Source organism: Alosa pseudoharengus, unplaced genomic scaffold (assembly GCF_046254945.1).
Source record: "Alosa pseudoharengus isolate Yale_2024_CS ecotype anadromous, Long Island Sound unplaced genomic scaffold, YU_APseudo_1.1 YU_APseudo_1.1_scf_9, whole genome shotgun sequence".
Classification (NCBI taxonomy): Eukaryota; Metazoa; Chordata; class Actinopteri; order Clupeiformes; family Clupeidae; genus Alosa; species Alosa pseudoharengus.
In genome coordinates this window covers 21,667,993-21,689,285 of record NW_027468881.1, presented here as the reverse complement: position 1 = coordinate 21,689,285, position 21,293 = coordinate 21,667,993, and the positions used below count along the sequence as shown (strand labels likewise).

The following is a 21,293-nucleotide window of genomic DNA, read 5'->3' as shown; positions in this document are numbered from 1 at the left end:
AGCGTGATCTGCAGGCGACCTGTTGGCTATTTTTAGAAGGTGCGCTGGGGGCGCCTCATAGCCGTCCCGCGGGCTACCTGGTGCCCGCGGGCACCGTGTTGGAGACCACTGATGTAGCCTGTTATTCTGACGGTCGATGTATCTCCCACCTCTGTCCAGGTGCCCATCCAGTTCTGGCAGCACGGCGTGGCCGACATCCGGCTGCACACGGAGGTGAAGGCGGGGTCAGAACTGGACTACGCCTGCGACGAGCCCACGCTGCCCCCCTACCTCACGCTCACCGTCAAGGGCGCCGGCTCGTCCGAGGTCTCCGCAGACATGAACTTCTTCCGCGAGTACAACAAGCTCTACTACGAGAACTTCATCTACATCGCCGCCACGTACACATTCTCCCAGTGAGTGCAACTGCCCGGACCAGGGGTCTGCAGTGTGTTCTGGCCTCTGTCTCTCTCTTTCTCTCTTTCTTTCTTTCTCTCTCTCTCTCTCTCTCTCTCTCTCTCTCTCTCTCTCTCTCTCTCTCTCTCTCTCTCTCTCTCTCTCTCTCTGTTATTGACTGTTTATTTAGGCCTGAAGCTGTCCATTATGTTACTATTGCCTCTTACGAAATGATGCAGCAATAATCATGCTGTTGGTGAGACTTTGTGTAACATATATAACGTTGCTTCATCAGACTACCCTTTTCTCCAGTGTATTGCTTCTTTGTTATCAATCCAAATATTATATAAACATAAAATGCAGTCCACACTGATCGTGGTAGTTCCATATGTCCAAGCACCCAGACTATTCTCTGCTAATCTCAAACCTCTACTCTGTGGTGTCCGACTGAAGGGACGCAGGGAAGAGGCCTGTGGGGAAGAAGCGTGTGGTGGGCTGTGCTGAGCTGGTGCTGGACGTGGAGCCAAAGACACAGAGGGTCATCCTCAAGAAGAAGGTAGGGCTTCTGATCACCAGGCCTCAGACGCCAGACCCCCCTACACCCTCACTAAAACAGTGGGTTTTGGCATTTGCTCCTGCCTAAAGACGACTCTTCTCCCCGTGAATATTGCGCAATCTCTATCTAAAACCAAAAACAGCTACTGTTCATGATGCCTTCTCAGACTTTTATCTCTCCACTTACTTTAGGCATTAGAGTCAGTATATTTTTATGTAAATTTAATTACCCCCCCCCCCCATTGATTTCACCATTAATTTAATTATGTAGTATGTAGAATTATGAATATTTCTCAGACCCTAATGTGTGTCTGTGTGTGTGTTTGTGTGTGTGTGTGCTTTAGGAGCCAGGGAAGCGCTCCCAGCTCTGGAGGATGACTGGCACAGGGATGCTCTGCCACGAAGGCTCCTCCCCCCCACAGAGCAAACCCGCCCAGCCCCGCCCCCTGGACTCCTCCCTGGTCCTGGACATCGCCGGTTTGGCTGCCGTCACAGATAACAGGTCGGCAAGAGGTCACTGACCTGATGAGCGCATGTTGTGTCTATGGGAGTTTGTTTCTCCTGATGTTCCTAAAACAGAAGGCATGACTAATAGTCAGCTGCGTATGTGAAAGCTTTTTAAGTTCTGTGTTTGGGGTTTACGGTGTCGTGGTTTATCATGCAACTGCGTGAATAGGAGCAAAGAAAGCATCGACCACGCACATATTTGACGTCAGTCATTGACTCATGTGTGTTTTGAGGATGTTGATGTGCTTAACGCGGATCTTAGACAAAACAGAGCTGTGTTACTCAACTGATTCCAATTGCACTGCTGTTTTGTCTGTCTATTTATTTCTCTCTCCCTCACGCCCTCGGCCCACTCTCAGCTATGAGCCGCTGATGTTGAGGAGGCCAGACTCCAGACGCAGCACCACCCAGACGTGGCACTTCAGCGATGGCATGCTAACCTGTGGCCTCCCCCGACTGGTGGTGCAGGTGAGGACCACAGCCTTATGCAGCATGTTGAGTCAGACACGTACACATCAGTGTTTCCCATACATTGACTCATTTGTGGCGGCCCACCACAATATCAACATTGACCAGTGACACCACACAATGATTTTCCATGTTCCATGTACTATTTAAATTGGATGGAATGTGTTCATTATAGAGCTATGTGCACCTTCGTACAGCCTCTCCTTGTCTCTGTCTCTAAAAGAACCTACAAACCTGTTTAAAGTTTAAACATTAACACTCCTGCAAGGCATAGAAGCAAACTGGCTAAATTGTGCTTAAATCTGTTAGCATCATAACCACGCAGCGCTAATTTGTTAAAAACTGTTGCATCCAAGTTAATTCTGCAAACCTGCCACCACAAATAGAATTCAATTATGTGGGAAACACTGCACATAATATAAACTGTACACGTGTGCATGCACAGCACTGTGCACACATTTAGGATGTTAGGATTCATTTGAAGTGACACAAAGGGCCCGAGTTCGGCGGCTCTATAGGTAGCGGGAAGCTACGTCAAGGTGGGGACTCTGAAATACAGTAGGCATGACCTCTCCGGTGAAGTGAAATTGAATAAACCAATCACATGCAACCTGGGTTAAAATCTTGTCTATCTATCTTTTATTAATTAGCTTTGGCCTGACTCTGCCCACTCCGTGTGTCTGACTTCGCTCTGGCCACAGTGCCCATCCACTGTCGGCAAAATACACCGTCAAACTCGCACCCAAAATGTTTTAACCTATCAATTAACAGCCTAAATTAAAACCCTAAATTGATTTCACTATTTTCCAAAAGAAGGTTTGAACATCTAAATGATGCATGTCCTATTGACACCTTAATATTAAAATTGCACATGTACTGTACCTGTTTGGCCTGTAGGTGAAGGGTGGTGTGTCGGGGCTGTTTGATGGGGCAGAGGTGGTGCTGGGGCCCGACTCAGGCCTGATGGCCCCAACCCCAGAGCAGCAGTTCATCAACCAGAAGATGAGGCCTGGCTCCGGAGTCCTCTCCGTGCAGGTCGTCCCTGATGGACCCACCAGAGTCCTGCAGGTAAGAACCACAAACACTTCCTTTTATAGGGACTCTAAGCAATGTTGGTTAACGTCACTTGGGGCAGCTGTGGCCTACTGGTTAGCGCTTCGGACTTGGAACAGGAGGGTTGCCGGTTCGAACCCCGACCCTTAGAAAGCGGCTGAAGTGCCCTTGAGCAAGGCACCTAACCCCTAACTGCTCCCGAGCGCCGCTGTTGTTGCAGGCAGCTCACTGCGCCGGGATTAGTGTGTGCTTCACCTCACTGTGTGTACACTGTGTGCTGAGTGTGTCTCACTAATTCACGGATTGGGATAAAAAGAACCAAATTTTCCTCACGGGATCAAAAGAGTATATATACTTATACTTCTGTTGACGTTCAAACAAAACAGAGAGCTAGCTCGCTACTCCCTCCCTCCCTCCCATGCAATTGAAACTCTCCTAAACACACATCTCGTCGGGGATTGGCTGAAACAATTTGTTATGTTTTTATGGTCCAGGCTGAACCAAGTTGTTTTTGTTGCCGTTTTTGGAGCCTGGGCTGTCCACAGAGACCATGTTTTTTTTACAGTACAGGCAGCTAGCAGATGGTGAGGTGATGTTTGCTATATGTGACAAAACAAATTTTAGCTTAGAAACCACGTAACATTGATTAGAGCACCTTTAAATAGCATTTTGTGCAATAGCATTTTGCCACCATAATTGTTGTTACGGTGCATTGATTAATTGCATTAATGCGGTATTGAGATTCTACTTTTTAAGGAATACATAATGTATTGACAGTTGATTCCTTTTTATATATATATATGTAAAAAGGAATCAACTGTCAATACATTATGTATTCCTTATTCTGCTACTGATGTAGCTGGTGTCATAACAATACGTTAAAATGGCATTTTTGTCATGTCTTTAGATAAGTGACTTCAATCATCGTCGCATGAACCGGCCATCCAGCACCGAGGAGAACCAAAGCAAAGAGGTCACAGAGAAGAAGGCCCCCGAGGAGGAGCTGGAGGTACAGGAAGCTTTCTCTATACTGCCAGATGTCTTATGGGAACATCTGGTCACTGACGTCAACCTCGCTTGTGTCAAACTCAGAAATTCTCAGTGTGAAAAGCTGCAGTGTTGGAACCTGACTGTTAAGTCAGACACTGAAATTACGTTATTTTGTAGGGTTGCGAAACAGGTTTGCCACGAGAGTCCAGTATTTTTGACTCATCTGTTGTGTCATAAGAGCTTTCACTTCATCCTGCATTTCAGTTAAAACATTAAGTTTGTACTCCATTGCTCCTTATTGGTATGAGAAGAGTCCCAGATTCCACTGTAGAGAACCTGATGACCCACAGCATGTCCTGAGCCTTCTGCACTCATCACATGAGACCTCTTTGCCTTCATTGCTCTTCTCTGTTTGGCTTGTTCATGATCAGGTGCTGGTGAGCCTTGAGGACGGTGTGGGAGTGTCTCTGGTGAATAAGGTCCCTGAGGAGCTGGTCTTTGCCACGCTGTCGGGCATCGACGTCCACTTCACTCGCACTGCTGGGAGCCAGGTGCTGGAGATGAGCGTACAGAAGATTCAGGTACTGGACCCGGTCATCTAGCCCGGTTAAAACCAATTTCATTCAGGTACTGGACCCGGTCATCTAGCCCGGTTAAAACCAATTTCATTCAGGTACTGGACCCGGTCATCTAGCCCGGTTAAAACCAGTGTTTTGCGCACACACTCTACTGTAGGTACCAGTTGATCTGTGATAGAGAGAGACATGCACACACAGATGCGCGCATACAGACACACACACAACATCACAGCTATACCCACAGCTTCTGGTTATCTCTTGGCCTGTGATGTACACATCAAGCTCACTCATCCAGTGTGTCTGCGATCTCTCAGGTGGATAACCAGCTGCTGTCAACACCGCTCAACCTGTGATGTGCGTGCACACACACACACAGACACACACACACTCACACACTCTCCCTCACTCATCCTTCCTGTGTTCCCTCAGGTGGATAACCAGCTGCTGGCCGCCATTCAACCTGACACAAACACACACACACACACACACACACACACACACACTCACACACTCTCCCTCACTCATCCTTCCTGTGTTCCCTCAGGTGGATAACCAGCTGCTGGCCGCGATTCAACCTGACACACACAGTCACACACACACACACACACATGCATGCACAATGCACATACTCGCACATACACAAAATCAAAGCTGTACCCACAGCTACTGGTTACCTCTCGGCCTGTGAAGTACACATCAGGCTCACTCAGTATGTCTGCACTCTCTCAGGTGGACACACACACACACACACACACACACACACAGACACACAGACACACACTCTTCCTGTGCTCCCTCAGGTGGATAACCAGCTGCTGGGCACCATTCAGCCTGACACACACACACACACTCACACACTCACTCCCTCATCCTTCCTTTGCTCATGCCCCCTCAGGTGGATAACCAGCTACTGGGCACCACTCAACCAGTCATGATGTGTATGACCCCTGCCTCCACCGAGAGCAACATTACCGACTCGGGCCCTGCTCTCCAGGTCAACGCCGTCAAAGTCCCCAGCAACCTCATGCTCACTGACCTCTTCAAGGTAACCAGTCTGGAGTTTCATCTGGTCCTATTCAAAGCTGCAGGATAGGATCAGTCCTCTGCTTAATGGATGAACCTCTCAGCAGCATGCCTTTGAAGTTGGCCTTAAACATACATAAAGTATGCGCCCAAGAAGTTGCATCAGAGTGTTTGTGTGGAGTTTGTATGCTGTTTGGGGGGGTTCCGAGGGGGATGGTTGAGCGTAAGTGATTGGAATTGAGAGAGATCCGTTTGTAGTGGGGTGTGTTTGATGACTCTCTGTGAGAGGGTGTTATGATGCTGATTGTTTTTGGCAGCATCTGATGGTCACTGCCCGGAGGTTCACCGTCATCATCGAGGAGAAGCTCCTGCTGAAGCTGCTAAGCTTTTTTGGATATGGCCAAACTGAAGGTTGGTTTATGTCAATGCTAATAAGTGATTGCTATTTCTAGTTAATACTAGTGGGTGCTTTCATTATCCTGATCATTGTGTAGAATGATCTGGACTTGGGCATCTGTTAGCATGTTGGCAAAACATTTTCTCTCTCTCTCTCTCTCTCTCTCTCTCTCTCTCTGTGTGTGTGTGTGTGTGTGTGTGTGTGTGTGTGTGTGTGTGTGTGTGTGTGTGTGTGTGTGTGTGTGTGTGTGTGTGTGTGTGTGTGTGTGTGTGTGTGTGTGTGTGTGTGTGTGTGTGTGTGTGTGTGTGTGTGTGTGTGTGTGTGTGTGTGTGCGCAGAGATGGAGAAGCTGGATGAGAACCTGTATGAGAAGACAAGTGAGGACACGGGGTCTCCTAAGCGCTACTACTTTGAAAACCTGAAGATCAGCCTCCCTCAGGTCAAACTCAGTGTGTTCACCTCCCACAAACTTCCTCCAGACCTCAAGGTAATAGAGTCATACTTTGTACTGTGTCTGTAGTCTCCAATCCTAAAAATAGGTTGTTGACATTTGAGTTCAACAGTCAGTCAAATTACGATTTTGTGTGATCTAATCACAAGTGTTCAGCCGAGACAAATTGCCGTTTAATAATTTATCCAAGGTGATGTTGCTGACCACTTGTGTTTAGATTCCGTTACTGTCCACGTCACATTCATTGGAACTGTCATTGTCCGGGATGAATCAAAATGCATTAGCAAGATATATGTCCCTAACTACCTCAGCAAGTGGTTTGAGCAAATCGGATCACAAAGCAGCTTGGTGGATGTTTACACTTGTATTTAGAACTGACCACTTGTGACCTGATCACTTAATGAACATTTTAAAAGCAAATGTAAACTTAGTCTATTTGCACACAAAGTAGACAGTTATATGAATTTAAGGATAATTTTGAATTTTGAATTTTATGAAAAGTTTAATGGATTCTGCTCAAGGACAAGCCCTTTCATTTTGACCAACTGAGTGCTTGTGCATGAGCATGTTCCAGGTCTTCTCTGGTATCAGAGTATACAGTTCCTCTGGTTAACACAAGGGGATGCAATGTGTCCTCTTTATCGAACTGCCAGCGCCAAGATCAGTGTTTTTAAATCTTTTATTTTTTATTTTCTACACTAAGCCCCCTCAGCAGCTTCAGTTAATAAAAGATTCTATCTCTTTATCCATTTGGTCCAGAACCCAGGAGAGATACGGTTGTTAATCAGCCCCTAGTTTGCCCCTTGAGTGGTAGTCTCAGCTGAACTGCAGCCATAAAGGCAGAGTGCCGCCTCAATGCCGGAAGCGCCCTTGATCCTACTAGATCTTATCTGTTATTGGGAGCGCGCGTTTGTGTGTCGCCTGTGGCCTGTATTTTACAGTTCAGTGCAATGTCGAGAAGTGTTCTGTTCCATCTTCTAATCGTTTGCAACAACTTCCTGTTGTCCTGCCAGGCACTGAAGGGCACCTTGGGCATCCCCCTGATCCGGTTCGAGGACGCCATCATCAACATGTACCCGTATACCCGCGTGCACCCGTACGAGACGCAGGAGATCATCATCAATGACATCCTGAAGCACTTTAGAGAGGTGAGCGCGTTGTCTAAAAAGGGGGGAAAACAACCAACTCGCAGACCTACCACCTACCACCAACAGCTGTTTTTCTTTAAGCTCTGGGGCTGTTTTGAGCTCCACTCATTCAGCATGGTGCTGCTTACAGCCCCAATAACACTGCTTCTTGCCCCAAAGGCTCACATTGTGTTATGCTGAAGTTACCTTGCACAGATGGATGGGAAAATTCAAACCAGGGCAACTTTGCATACCTCATATTCCAGCAAATGAGTTATTTACAAGGGAGAAACCAGGCTGTTGTTGTTGATCTAAGCTCTACTGCTCCTCTGTCAGGACTTTAGGCAAGTCAGATGTAAAAGTGGACAAATTAGAGGTTGCCTTATTCATTGTCAAAAGTCAAATCGAGTCTTAATCAATAATGGAACGTAATTGTATTTGTAATTCATGTGTTGTAACTGTGGATGAGGCTGGTGTTGCTGTTATTCAGATTAAAAGGCATTCTTTGTGTGTGCATGTGCGTGCGTGCGTGCGCCTGTGTGTCCGTGCATTTGTTCACTTGTGTGTGTGTGTGTGTGTGTGTGCACGTGCATGCGTGTGTGTGTGTGTCCGTGCATGTGTTCACTTGTGTGTTTGTGTATCTCTTTCAGGAGCTGATCAGCCAGGCGGCTCAGATCCTGGGCTCGGTGGACTTCCTGGGCAACCCCATGGGCCTGCTGAACGACGTGACCGAGGGCGTGTCCGAGCTCATCAAGTACGGCAACGTGGGTGGCCTCATCCGCAACGTCACCCACGGGGTCTCCAACTCAGCGGCCAAGGTAAGACAGGCCAACAGACATGCGGACACTTGCCAGATCGCTCCAGTACCGAGAACAAGAACCCCTGTGGTCCTGCACCTCAGTCTTTGCGGTTGGACAGGGCTAATGGTCCAAAGTGACCGGTTTGGGAAATGCTGCTTTGTTTGGATAGAGTGGTAGTCTACTAAGGTTAAGCAAAAGAGGATGTCCGCACACTGGAGTAGCTCCCAAACATTAATTAAAAAAGTGCAACTTCTTCATGCTGCTTGGTGCCTTCAGGGCAGAGTAGGAAAACTCTAGCTACAGAAAGTGAGCGTCGTACCATGGTTCTGTATGTGTACTTAACTCCGATGATTTCACTAATTAGCAGATCTACCTGGCTGAAGAGTTGTGCTAGTCAGAATGAGATGTTTTAGTTCGAAGACATTCATGGTCAGTCTTGTTTTTCACCTCTGCTTCAGAGTTTTGTTTGACACATTGCCATTAAATCATTTAGCAGATGCTTTCATCGAATTGTGCAGATCCCCATTTCCATCACTTTGTACAGTCTGTGGATTGTCATCCCTTGACATTGGTGTCAGCACCTTGCTCTGATATTTTCTAGCCCACACACCCTGTCTCTGATCAAATCTACTTTGGCTAAAAGCATTCCCTTAAGTAAATAAAGGTACATGTAAACTGTTTAATTCTCAGGGTGAGGATTTGTTTTTAAAGCCAGAGACGTGTGGGCAGTGTAGTTGAGCCAGTGGAGACGCACGGTGGAAAGACCTGTCAAAGTTCGTTGCTTAAGTTTTCTGGAAAGCCAGACTGTTTTGTCTGTTGATGCTTGTGAGTTTTTCAAGAATGTGTTCTGAGAAGGAAGGTGTGTGTGTGTGTGTGTGTGTGTGTGTGTGTGTGTGTGTGTGTGTGTGTGTGTGTGTGTGTGTGTGTGTGTGTGTGTGTGTGTGTGTGTGTGTGTGTGTGTGTGTGTGTGTGTGTGTGTGTGTGTGTGTGGTTGTGTGTGTGGTTGTGTGTGTGTGTGTGTGTGTGTGTGTGTGTGTGTGTGTGAAGCTCTGTACCGTCTCTGTGGGTATTCTGTGTTCGTAAAGACTAAAATCTGGGCCGCATGGAGGTCTGAAGCTGACTAATATGAGAAACATCAGGACCTGATCTAGACTCCAAGCTGGCTGATGTAAGAAAGAAACGGCCCTGATCTAGGTCTTGATCTGGCTGATATGAGGAAGTTTAGCTCTGATCTAGGATCTTGAGCTGGCTGATATGAGGAAGGTGGTCCCTGATCTAGGATCTTGAGCTGGCTGATATGAGGAAGGTTGGCCCTGATGTAGGATCTTGAGCTGGCTGTTATGAGGAAGGTTGGCCCTGATCTAGGATCTTGAGCTGGCTGATATGAGGAAGGTTGGCCCTGATCTAGGATCTTGAGCTGGCTGATATGAGGAAGGTTGGCCCTGATCTAGGATCTTGAGCTGGCTGATATGAGGAAGGTTGGCCCTGATCTAGGATCTTGAGCTGGCTGATATGAGGAAGGTTGGCCCTGATCTAGGTCTGAAACCAGAGGATGTGTGTGAGATCAGGACCAGGTTTCCTTCAGTCCGATTTCCTATTGGTGTCTCTGGTCTCTTGGTACTCCTGCAGCCTCCAGTAAGGGCCAGGAGGACAAGGTGCATGTGTAGGGCGTATGCCGGCTGATCGCTCTGGCGTGTTCTTTCCAGGCTGCGACGGACACTCAGGTGGTGCTTATAGCCAGATATCTATGGCAACAGCCGCCCCGAAAGCACAACACAGCACAACACAACACATAAGATGTTTCCCCCCGCCGTGCGCACGCACACCACGTTCACACTTCTTGGAAAATCTGTCTCACGGTACTTCAGGATCATCATCCTGGCCTGTCATCTGCACGGTCACCAGAGTGCAGTGGAGAAGCCGGACCTTTGGCTCAACTCTCAAGGCAGTTGGTCGGATTTTCCCCCAAACACGCCATGAAACAAAGTCAGAGCAGTTTGACTTGTCCGCCTGTTAATTGTGATAATTATTCATCCGTTATTTCCTCATCTCCTGTTCTCTGGAATGTACATCAGCTTGCCATGTTTATATGGATTTTACTGTGAGCTTTTTCCATTACTTGCTTTCTGCTAGTTTTTGCCTTTTTTCCACAAGCGTTGCAGAGAAATGTCATGAAAATAAGCTGTTTACATCACATTCTTATGTCGAGCTCTTATACTGTATGCAGCCCTTTGGAATCAGCCAAAGAAATCTCTGCAAAATCTCGTCCCCTTAACTTGTGTTCCAATACATGAGAATTTCCCACCCATAAAAACACAGCATGTTCACACTTCTTCTCGGAAAAGTTGTTTCACGGTACTTCAGCTTCCCCCTTTGGCCTGTCATCTGCGTGGTCACCAGAGTGCAGTCGGAGACGCGGCCCTTTGGCTGGGCTCTCCGGTAGCAGCCCCAGCGGGCCTGTGTGTGGCCCAGGCCCCAGAGCCCAGAGAGAGGGGGGCGTCGCCAGCGGGCTCCACTCCCAGACACCCCCCCCTCCCCCCCCAAATCCCTGCCGCCCAGCCCAGGTCCCACACTCCCAGCATGCCTCTGTGACAGGGCCAGGGCGAATTTGGCCCTTTCAGCCGCGGCCAACTCGGTGTCAGGCACCCCCCGGGTGTGGGTTTTTCAGCCCAGGGCAGTGTGCTTCTCTCCTCCATTCCCCTCTCCTACACGCTCGTCTAACCCCCCTGTTCGCCTCCCGCGCCGCCCATGCCATGAGGGCTCTTAAGCTCTAACGTCCCGGCTCGTCTGGGAACCTCCAGAGACGCCACTCTTGGCTCTCGAGTGATCCCAGGGTTCCCTGCTGCCCAGGCTGACCTAGTCTGTGACCACAACGTTTGTTTGTTGCGTCTCCTTTAGTAGATGATCTCAGAGGGCACCATATAAATATGCAGTAGGTCTGTTTAGCTGTTTTCTTATGGAGATGTAGATAGAGAGATAGCTGGATTTATTGATAGACTGATGATAATTGGTTTGTGCGTGTGCGTGTGCGCGTGCGTGTGCGTGTGCGTGTGTGTGTGTGTGTGTGTGTGTGTGTGTGTGTGTGTGGATTGATAAATCTGGCCTGTTTTTGTCCATTTCTCTACCAATCGGCTCATCTGCTTTGGGGAGGTAAGAGCTTTGATGCATCTTGCGCTTGCCGGTGTTGCCTCGAGCAAAATTTCTTGAGCATAACCAGAGTTTGCCTCCCACATATCAGTCACTTCCAGCTCCTCTAATAAAAATGTTTTGCCAAGATGCTGGCCAAGCTTTTAAAAATTCCATTCAGTTGCATGTAGTGGAAAAGCCATTTTCAAGTGCGTGAGCGCTTAAGCTGTTGATCCGTCGGAGTTCCCCCAAAACACACCGTAAAAGAAAATTGGAGCAGCTTGACTTGTCAGCGTATTAATCATGCTAATTACTTTATTCTCCTTCTCTCCAGGAACACACGTCAGCTGGACGGTTTTTGCATTGCAAACCTTTTTCCATTCACTTTAAAATTCCTTGTCACGGCAAACAAACCTTTCCCAGCAAACTTCGGTTTCAGCACACTTTTGGGCCCTATAAGAGTTGTTTGCAGGTGGACCCTCCACAGGCGCCATGCGTATGTGGAACAACAAAGACCCCTCGGTGAAGTATGGCGTATCACGTATCAGAGGGTCACTTTAAGCCAGCCTTAATAAGCAGTGAATTAGAGCCTTGTTCTCCTCCTCTCCTCCGGAGTCTCACTCCGATCACTGCACTCTCACCTACTTTAGGACTGCAGCGCAGGCTCGCTCTGTGTCAGCCCTTATCAGGGTTGACATTGCTAATACAAACACACACACACACACACACATACGCACACACACACAAATACAAATGTAAACATAGTCTCATACAACTGCATGTACAGATGGACAAACACAAGCTCCAGTGTTGACACACCCATTTGTGCTCACATGTACACACACAAACACAGATGCGCAAATAAAAGGGGGCGGGGGGTGCTCACGGAAAGCCACAAATGCTGGTCTGTACGCTCGTGTATTGAGGTCCATCCAGGGGATTGGAGTTTAGGGGGCAGCAGTTTGAACAAGGTGGTGGTAGGGCCATAAACTTGAAAGCATTCTCATCTCCCACTCTATCCCCCGATACTCTGATCTGGTAAGTTTATTGGTTTGGTTTCACCGTGGGGGGAGAGAGAGAAAGACACACACACACAGCGAGAGAGGGGGGGGGGGGGTGAGAGAAAGAATGAGTGAGCGAACTAGAAAAGGATACGAAAAAGAGAGAGGGGGGAGAAAGGGAGGGAGAATGAGTGAGTGAGAGAGAATGAGCAAGCGAGTGTGTGGGAGTGAGCAAAGAAAGAGCAAGTGAGAGAGAGAGGGAGTGAGAGAGGGAGGAAAAGAAAGAATGGGAGCTGGCCTCTCGGTGAACTCAGCAGGGACTTTGCTCGGCGGGGTCATCCCAAGTTCATGCCTGGCTGTAGCTGTGGTGTCGGCGGCTGCAGAAGGCTGTGTGTGTGTGTGTGTGTGTGTGTGTGTGTGTGTGTGTGTGTGTGTGTGTGTGTGTGTGTGTGTGTGTGTGTGTGTGTGTGTGTGTGTGTGTGTGTGTGTGTGTGTGTGTGTGTGTGTGTGTGTGTGTGTGTGTGTGTGTGTGTGTGTGTGTGTGTGTTTACGCAGGGCTGGGGCCTGCTGTAACACAAACCCACTTCCAGCAAGCACCTGCTGGGGCCACGGGGAGAGGAGAGGGGGAGGCTCCATGGGCAAAGTCAGGTCAACTGTGTGTGGAGAAAGGGGTTGGGTGGGTTGAGAGACAACAGGGAGAGAAGCCCCTTTCACATGCTAAACCCTTTATGTATTAGGTAGAAGTTATATGGCATATTTTTATTCCCAAAGCAGTAAAGTCACAGGTGTTGTGTTCTTCCCTACCTGATTGAATTTAAAGTAAGGCTATGAAGTGCAACCCTGCTATGAACTATCCAAGCTATCTAGGTCAGGGAACTGTGTTAACAGTTGATATTTGTGAGTGTGTGTTAAGGTAAACAAATAAGACGCCAAGTTAAACTTGTGCTTTTGGGGGCCAAGCAGCGAAGCTCCTCAGGGCCCCTGAGAGTTTCTACCAATCGTAATTTTATTTTAACAGTTAAACTGAGAAGACGAACACAAGCAAGATAACTAACTGTCATTTCATGTTATTAAACTTATTTTGTTTTGTTTAAGTTTCCTGACCACCAACCAGGAAACAGTGTTGCTGCATAGCTTGAGGCAAAGTTTAATTGCTCAAAATCCAGACACCAATACAAGTACTTCTTGGGTGATCACCACTTGCAGATAAACTATCCTGAGAGATATAATGAGACATCAATGGGGCTTACTTTGATAGCAAAGTAGTGAATGAAGTCCCCCTTCCCTATCGCCCTTTCTTGAGCATGGGAATCTTGTGTTTCGCATTCCCACTGAAGATTACTGCTAATGTTGTGGTGGGAGGGAGAAAGGGAGAGACAGAGAGAGAGAGAAAGAGCGAGAGCGTTGGGGAATGAAACGGAATGGTGGGAAGAAGCCACCCTCAGCAGACTAATTACAGGCTGATATATTTGACAGCTGGATGAGGGGCTGTGCAAAATCAGTTATCCTGAGCGAGACGAGGAGAGCAGGAGAGAGGCACCAGCCGTGGTGAGATCCACACTGCAGCTCTCTCGCAACGGCTTAGCCCTCTCTCCTCTGACCAGTCCAGTCACCAGGCCATCTCCCAGGATAGAATCACACTAGAGGGAGGACAAAGATAGCCATGCTTCCTGCTCTTAATAACATATATAATACCAAAACTATCCCCTGAAGGTGACCGAGCATTTGAATTATTTTTTTAAGATTAGAAATTTAAGAAAAGAGTATAATGTTTTGTTTTTATTATGTGTAGAATCATAAGAAAGATTCTGACATATGAAATGTTGAGTCGAAACTCTCAAAACTGTGAATTGTTATGTTATTTTAGTCTCATTTTATTTCATGACTTAAAGTGTGCAACAAATCTGGGAGGGAGGGAGGGAGAGAGGGAGAGAGGGAGAGGGAGGGGGAGGGGGAGAGGGAGAGGGAGAGAGGGAGAGAGAGGGAGAGAGAGGGAGAGAGAGGGAGAGAGAGGGAGAGAGAGAGAGAGGGAGAGAGGGAGAGAGAGAGAGACATAATGAGTGCGGGATGGAGATGGATGGCCCAGTCAGATCAAAAGAGGGTCAGATCCAGCAATACTGACATTGATTTCCTCTCCGTGGTTCAGTGACGTGATGAAGACCAGAAGTACCAACCATATCCCCCACATCAATCACATCCGCGCCTATTATTGTTCATAATATTGCTCTGTCTAAGGGGCCAGGAAGGCCTCGGAGAGGAAATTGTTGGAAAGCTCTACTGCTGATCGTATGGAAGAAAATGCAAGAGGGACATTTTACGGAGTTTAATATCATACTCTAAATTGCACTGCAGTTAAGTTTATGTGTCTTTGCAATGAACCCTCCATCACTTTTTCAGTCCCAAAGTGTTTTCAGGGCCGGTGAAATGTTTCCTTCTATGGATGTCCTTTCTGCTGAAAGGCTCTGCATTGACTACAGTCAGATGGCGTCAACCCATGTTGGTATTTTTTTGTTGTTTTTGTTAGTTTGCAGGAACCTTATCCGATGGGCTTGGGAAAACGATGGACCATCGACACCAAAGTGAAAGAGAGTACATCCGTTACCATGGCGCCACCAGTGGAGAACATCTAGTGGCTGGGATCCATGGCCTGGCACATGGTAAGAGTTTTTCTTCGCTGTCTGCGAGAAGTAGGAAGGTTTGATTGTTCTCCTCGGCTGTTTTTCCATTCTATTGCAAGTAGAAAAAAGGCCCTTTCTGTTCTAGTTGATAATGATTACTACTGTTCACACATCCAGTATCAGAAAAGACATCCTGTTGAAATTAGAAATGTGTTGTTTGACAGTGTTTCCTCTATGTTGATTTGGTAGTGGCGGCCCCACACGGTTTAATTTTTTCCCCCCACAGTATCAGAAATGGGGCAGACGTACAATAGTCGCAGTTGCCTTTCAAAATTCATTGTGCAGACCTGTTGTAGATTTTCCAAATATACAGCTCAATCACAACTGAAAATAATGCCTCATTGTGTGTGAATAGAGGTGAATACATATAATAGAGTCCCGAAGTGTGACGTAGCGTTTCCATGACAGCAGAATCACTGGATCTAAACAAACTTTCGAAGTGGCATAAATAGCATTGAATTTAGACATGTGGCATCATTTCTAGCTAATAAAAATAAATATATCCATTTAAACGTGTTTTACCTGCTAGGCAGCAGCTTAGCCACATAACACGGATTCCCTGGCAGGTGTAATAGAAAGAAACAAAACAGGCCTGCCCCCACTGCTTAAAAAAATCCTAGAGGAAACACTGGTTGTTTGATATACAGTATAATACATTGTAAGCCTGGCTTGAATGTTCATACTGTGTTCTCTTATGTTCCTAATCTGTAAATAATCTGCATTAAATGTAAATGTAATGTAATAATCTGTGGCTGTGCAGGCATCATCGGGGGCTTGACCAGCGTCATCACCTCCACTGTGGAGGGTGTGAAGACAGAGGGCGGAGTCAGCGGCTTTTTCTCAGGCCTGGGGAAGGGGCTGGTCGGTACGGTGACCAAGCCTGTTGCTGGGGCACTGGACTTTGCCTCGGAGACAGCACAGACTGTGAGGGATATGGCCAGCCTTAGCAACCACAGGTACGGCAGCACAGCATCACTAACCTGCACAGTGCAGAGATTTACAAATAGTGAATGTTTTGTTTTTATTTATCTCATAAAGTAACACCGTTGTGGCAGTTTTTAGTTTTTTAATCAAGTTCTATTAGTGTTCATGTGATCAAAGCGGAGCACTGCCATATATAAATCGTTTAATGTGAGGAGTTGGTTTTGGCTAGAAAATGTGCTACTTGCTCTTGGACACGCAACCTACATGGTCAGTCACTTCTTGTTGCTACCAGCGCAAGCAAATGGACAAACGGTAAAGTCAGTGTGTAGAAGAACTGAGACCATCACCACAGAGAGATACTTCAAATGTGTCGCCAGCTCTGGCTCCCGTCACAGCAGTCTGTTTCAGGAGCGTGGCCTTCTCCATCCATGTGCCACCTGAGGAATTCGTCCCTCCTCTCGTCCGTTGGCCTGGAGCCCTGAGTGGCCGGGGTGGATTACACAGGGTGTCTGGTATGTGTAGCCGGTGGCAGCGTGTTGGCATAGAGGACGTGTAGGCCGGCGTGGCTGGCATGGCATCCGCTGCTGCTGGGGAGCGAGCAGGACGCAAGAGCAGTGGGCTCAACTGCCTGCTGCTGTCTGCACTGGGCTTTGTTCTCTCTCTCTCTCTCTCTCTCTCTCTCTCTCTCTCTCTCTCTCCCCCTCTCTCTCCCTCTCTCTCTCCCCCCTCTCTCTCTCGCTCTCACTCTCTCACCCTCTCCCTCTCTCTCTCGCTCTCTCTCTTTCTCTCTGTATTCCTTTCTTTTCCTTGGTGCTGGGACTGGGAGGAATGAGAGGGTTTCCTGTTCTCCTGCGGACCGGTCCACAAAACAGATAGGGGGAGGCGGAAAAAGAAGGGAAGACAAGGAGGAGGAGAGAAGAGAAGGATGAAGACAGGAGGAGTGGAATGGCATGGAACTTCGGATGGGAGCTGAGCTGTCGGGAAAGGGGGGGAGGGGGTCAGTGTGTGTGTTGTGGGGGTTGGGGGGGTGCGCAGCTAAAGCGTGCCTGCCACAGTGCGGCCACGAGTTCAGCCAGAGTTCACACACCGCAAAAACGCACAGGATTCACAGGATTCATGGTTCACAGCGGACTCTGTCTGACCCGACCGTTACACCCCAGCACACTGCTCACGCACAGGTATGACGGGGCGGGGGGGTGATGGCCCGGTCCGTAGTACTCGGCTCCACTCTGACCCTCTCTCTCTCTCTCGCTCTCTCCCTCTCCTTCTCTCCTTCTCCTGTTCCATCTCGCACCCCTTCCATGCGAGGCCTTAGGTTTGTGTGTTTACAAGTTCACATACCACATCGCCCTGTCACAGAGCATATGTGAAGATGGAGGAGTCCCAGATAAAGAACACACACACACACACACACACACACACACACACACACTGCACTCCCTTGAGCTCCTCACTCCCCAGAGATAGGCGGCACAGCGTGGCCCAATGGGAAAATGTTCTTTCCTCCCCCGTAGTTGTTTACTTATTTATTTCATTATTTATGTACATGATTTGATTTGTTTGTTTACATACCTCCCCCAGGCTCTTCCAGGCTCCATTTGGCCCCATTGCATCGCTGCTTCTTCTTCTTCTTCTGTGTTGTTTTTTTTGTGCTGTCAGATGGCAAAACAGGAAATAAACAGGCTTTATGAGAAGCAGGCTGGGGGAGCAGGCCCATGTGGGTGTTTAGTGCGGGGGGATTGTCCACAGCGGGTCCCTCTGCTCTCCTGCCCCGCTCGTGAACTCTCTCCTGTCTCTAAACGCACCCTCCTCCCCCTCTTTACACAAACACACACACACACACACACACACACACACACACAGATACTGTCACACACTCTCGCTCTCTCTGTCTCTCTTCCTCTCTGTCTCTCTCTCTCTCTCTCTCATTTACACACACACACACACTCTTTCTTTCTCTCTCTCTCTCTCTCCAACCCCTCCCTCTAGCACTATGCAATCCAGGCAGCCATCCAGGGCCAGCTCAATTACAATCCCAAAACAAAGGGAGAGGAGAGCTGACGGGGGCTCAGGCGCTTTGGGGATTTGACTGGGATAAGCACCCCTGCTCTCTCAGCCCAGTGCTGTCAGTTAACAGTTTTTTTTCTCTCCTTCACTCTCTCTCTCTCTTTCTCTCACTCTCTCCATCTCCCTCTCTATCGCTCTATCTCTCCCTCTTTTTTTTTTTGAGAAGCTATCGTTTTTTGTTCAGATTAGCTTTTCCTTATACAGCCTGTTGAAGCGTTCAGTAGAGAGCTGGGGTGTTTACTTTGTTTGTGTGTGTTTTGCTAACCAGTCGGTTCACTGGCTGACCAAGGACAAGAGCCTGAGTCACACAATGAGGGCCTATTTATAGCTGCCGCCTGGCCTGCAGCAGACAATGTAAAGGCATTCGAGGGAACTCGCTTGACAAGAGTTGATTGTTTGCCATTTTGTAGTCGGACTGGTGGTAATGGGGGTGAGGGGCGTTGGGTGATTTCAGAATATTGCTGACCCGTCCTCAGTCATTAAGTGAAATCAGTGGTGTTGTTGTTTTTTTTAGTAATCTCATATGCTTTTGCCGAGTTTAGGGGGAGTTTAGGGGAACATTTGTGCAAAGGAGCTGAAGTAGAGTGCAAGAAGTGGAGCAGTGAATTGGGGCAGGTGATACAGACAGACAGATAGACAGACCGTGTGTGTGTGTTTGTGTGTGTGGGGGTGGGTGTGTGTGTCAGTGATGCATGCCATCTACCAGACATGCAAAACAGCGGTCCCTTAGTCTGCTGAGCACTGTCTGCCTCTGCAGTGGTGGCCAGTGTGACGCTGTACCAGGAGGCAGTCCCTTGCGTGCGGAATGCTTGAAGTCTTCTACCGAGACTGGGGTGGACAGAGAGAGGGCTGTGTGACCGGCTGTTTGACCGCTAATGGGCCCATGAGCTAAATGCTCACATTAGTCAACCTCATCCTCTGCTTTTCTCTCTTTCTTTCTTTCTTTCTTTTTTCTCTCTTTCTCTCTCTGTCCTTCCTTGTTTCTCACTTTCACTCACACATATACACTCATTGGCTCTCTCTGTCCTCTTTCTCACTTCATCTTCATCTGTCTTTCTCTAGCACACCATCTTCTATGCTCTCTCTCTCTCTCTCTCTCTCTCTCTCTCTCTCTCTCTCTCTCTGAAGGGAGCAAGAAGGGAGCAAAAGCTGTTTATTTGGGCCCATTGATGGCTGGCTGGCTGGCTGGCTGGCTGGGCTCCAGGCCCTGTGCCTGACCTGGAGTTGAACCCTATTGTTCAGCCCCACAATCGAGTGCAGGGGTATTGTGTAAGGGTGCCTTACGAGCCGCGGGCAGGGTTCAGGGAGGAGAGAGAGAGAGAGAGAGAGGGATAGAGAGAGAGAATGAAAGAAAGAAAGAAAGAGGTTAGCCAGGTCCTGGCTGGGCCTTTTCACTGTCATGGCCCAATCTGATTTGATGGTGCACGGTCACACCGTGTTAATGATCCAGCCAGGGCTTCAGTGCTGACCAAGGCAGGGCTGTATGATTGTGTGTGTGTGTGTGTGTGTGTGTGTGTGTGTGTGTGTGTTTGTGCGTGCGTGCGTGCATGAATGTGTGAGTGCATGGTGGGGAGGGTGGTTTTTGGACTGAGGTGGTGGTGCGTGTGTGCGCATGTTGTGGTGATGGTGGGTGATGGTGAAGAGTTGAGAGAGGGGGTTTTGAAGCCGTCCCGGATGACGGGCTGTTTTGAGTTAGCCTGAACTCTTCTTCAATCACTCCTCCACCCTGAGCAGTGGCAGCACCCCACCTCCTCCTCCTCCTGCACCGTCCTCCTCTTCCTCCTCCAGCAGCAACACCACCTCCATTCTCCCCTTTACATGTCACCCAAGGAGCAACAGGTGGGCTTCGCGTGGCTCGTGTAAGGTGCCAACTCTCTTCTCTCTTTTTCGCTCTCTTTACAGACGTTTGGATTTTTCTTCTTTCTCACTCCCCCCCCTCCCTCCTTTGAGACTTTGATGCATTGCTTTGACATGGTTTGCCACAAACAGAACCGGACACCCTGAGATTTAGTGTCTCAGTGATGTCACTGAGACAATGGCGCCTTGCTGCCCCGCGAGGGATCAGGAAAGCGACTCGCGCACAAACAGGAGGGATCGGGACAAAAAGATCCCGAGGAAAGAAAAGAGGAAAAACACCCAGGAGTAACTGGAAACTGGAAACAGGTGTCCGCAGTCAGAGAGCTCTAGTGTCTGACTTCCTGTCCCCTTAGGGTATATTCATAACAAAAATATATTATCGCAAAAATACTAGAATACTAGAATCGTGTCGTGCCATGCCATTCACAACTCACTTTCCTTCACATTGCAGTAACCTAAAATGCTTTGTGATTTGACCAATGAAGACCACTATTCCTCTCTCAACTCTTTCCCATCACCCCAACCATGCGCACACACGCACCACCACCACCTCAGTCCAAAAACCCCCCTCCCCACCACGCACTCACGCACTCACTCACTCACTCATGCACGCATGCACACACCACCCCCACCACGCACGCATGCATGCCCAAACACACACACACGCACACATACACACAATCATACAGCCTTGCCTTGGTCGGCACTGAAGCCCTGGCTGGATCATTAACACGGTGTGACATATCCTGACATCCTTGTTTAAAGGTTAGTTGCCAGGAAACCTTGTGTCCGGAAAGGATCCCTCTCATCCTCTCCTCTGTGCTTGTGGCACCTCACCTGCTCTCAGTCATCATCACCAGCCTCAGGTCGTAAACCCATCGCTACTGGCAACGGTACTCACACACACACACACACACACACACACATGGATTCACGGTAGTGGAACGGCATCAAAATCCCTACATCTCCAGTTTTAGCGAAACTGCATTTGTCGTCCAACTGGAACCGTTCGGCCCTGATCACGAGCCACGGGCAGCCGACCCAGCCCAATCAGAGTCGGATCCCACATTCCAACAGGACCCCAGCACCGCTGGCCCGGGCGGAGGCTGTTAGAGAGGAGGAAGAGGAGGAACAGGGAGTTTTTGGAGAGGAGAATGTTGGGGAGGGAGTAGGGCCTCCACTGGATCACTGGCTTTAGGGGTTGCCCAGACTGAAATCAGAAGCCCCCCTCAGTACATACTCTCTGCACCCGACTACTTTGTTTGGTGGTTCAACTACCCACAGCAGTGTGGCTCTGACCACACGCACTCCGAGGTC

The 21,293-nt window shown here is 48.5% G+C and overlaps 1 protein-coding gene across 3 annotated transcripts in view; it reads left to right on the top strand.

Annotated features, from left to right (window-relative positions):
• vps13d (vacuolar protein sorting 13 homolog D) overlaps positions 1-21,293 on the top strand; it is a 63,687-nt gene that overhangs the window by 38,544 nt on the left and 3,850 nt on the right. For all 3 annotated transcript variants that reach the window (XM_076276565.1, XM_076276566.1, XM_076276564.1), the window contains 14 exons: positions 160-395; positions 829-931; positions 1,275-1,432; positions 1,797-1,905; positions 2,803-2,973; positions 3,866-3,967; positions 4,380-4,529; positions 5,422-5,571; positions 5,867-5,960; positions 6,284-6,432; positions 7,410-7,544; positions 8,174-8,341; positions 14,975-15,107; positions 15,889-16,084. In XM_076276565.1, the coding sequence (XP_076132680.1) occupies positions 160-395; positions 829-931; positions 1,275-1,432; positions 1,797-1,905; positions 2,803-2,973; positions 3,866-3,967; positions 4,380-4,529; positions 5,422-5,571; positions 5,867-5,960; positions 6,284-6,432; positions 7,410-7,544; positions 8,174-8,341; positions 14,975-15,107; positions 15,889-16,084 (2,054 nt within the window). The remainder of the gene's footprint in view (positions 1-159; positions 396-828; positions 932-1,274; positions 1,433-1,796; positions 1,906-2,802; positions 2,974-3,865; positions 3,968-4,379; positions 4,530-5,421; positions 5,572-5,866; positions 5,961-6,283; positions 6,433-7,409; positions 7,545-8,173; positions 8,342-14,974; positions 15,108-15,888; positions 16,085-21,293) is intronic.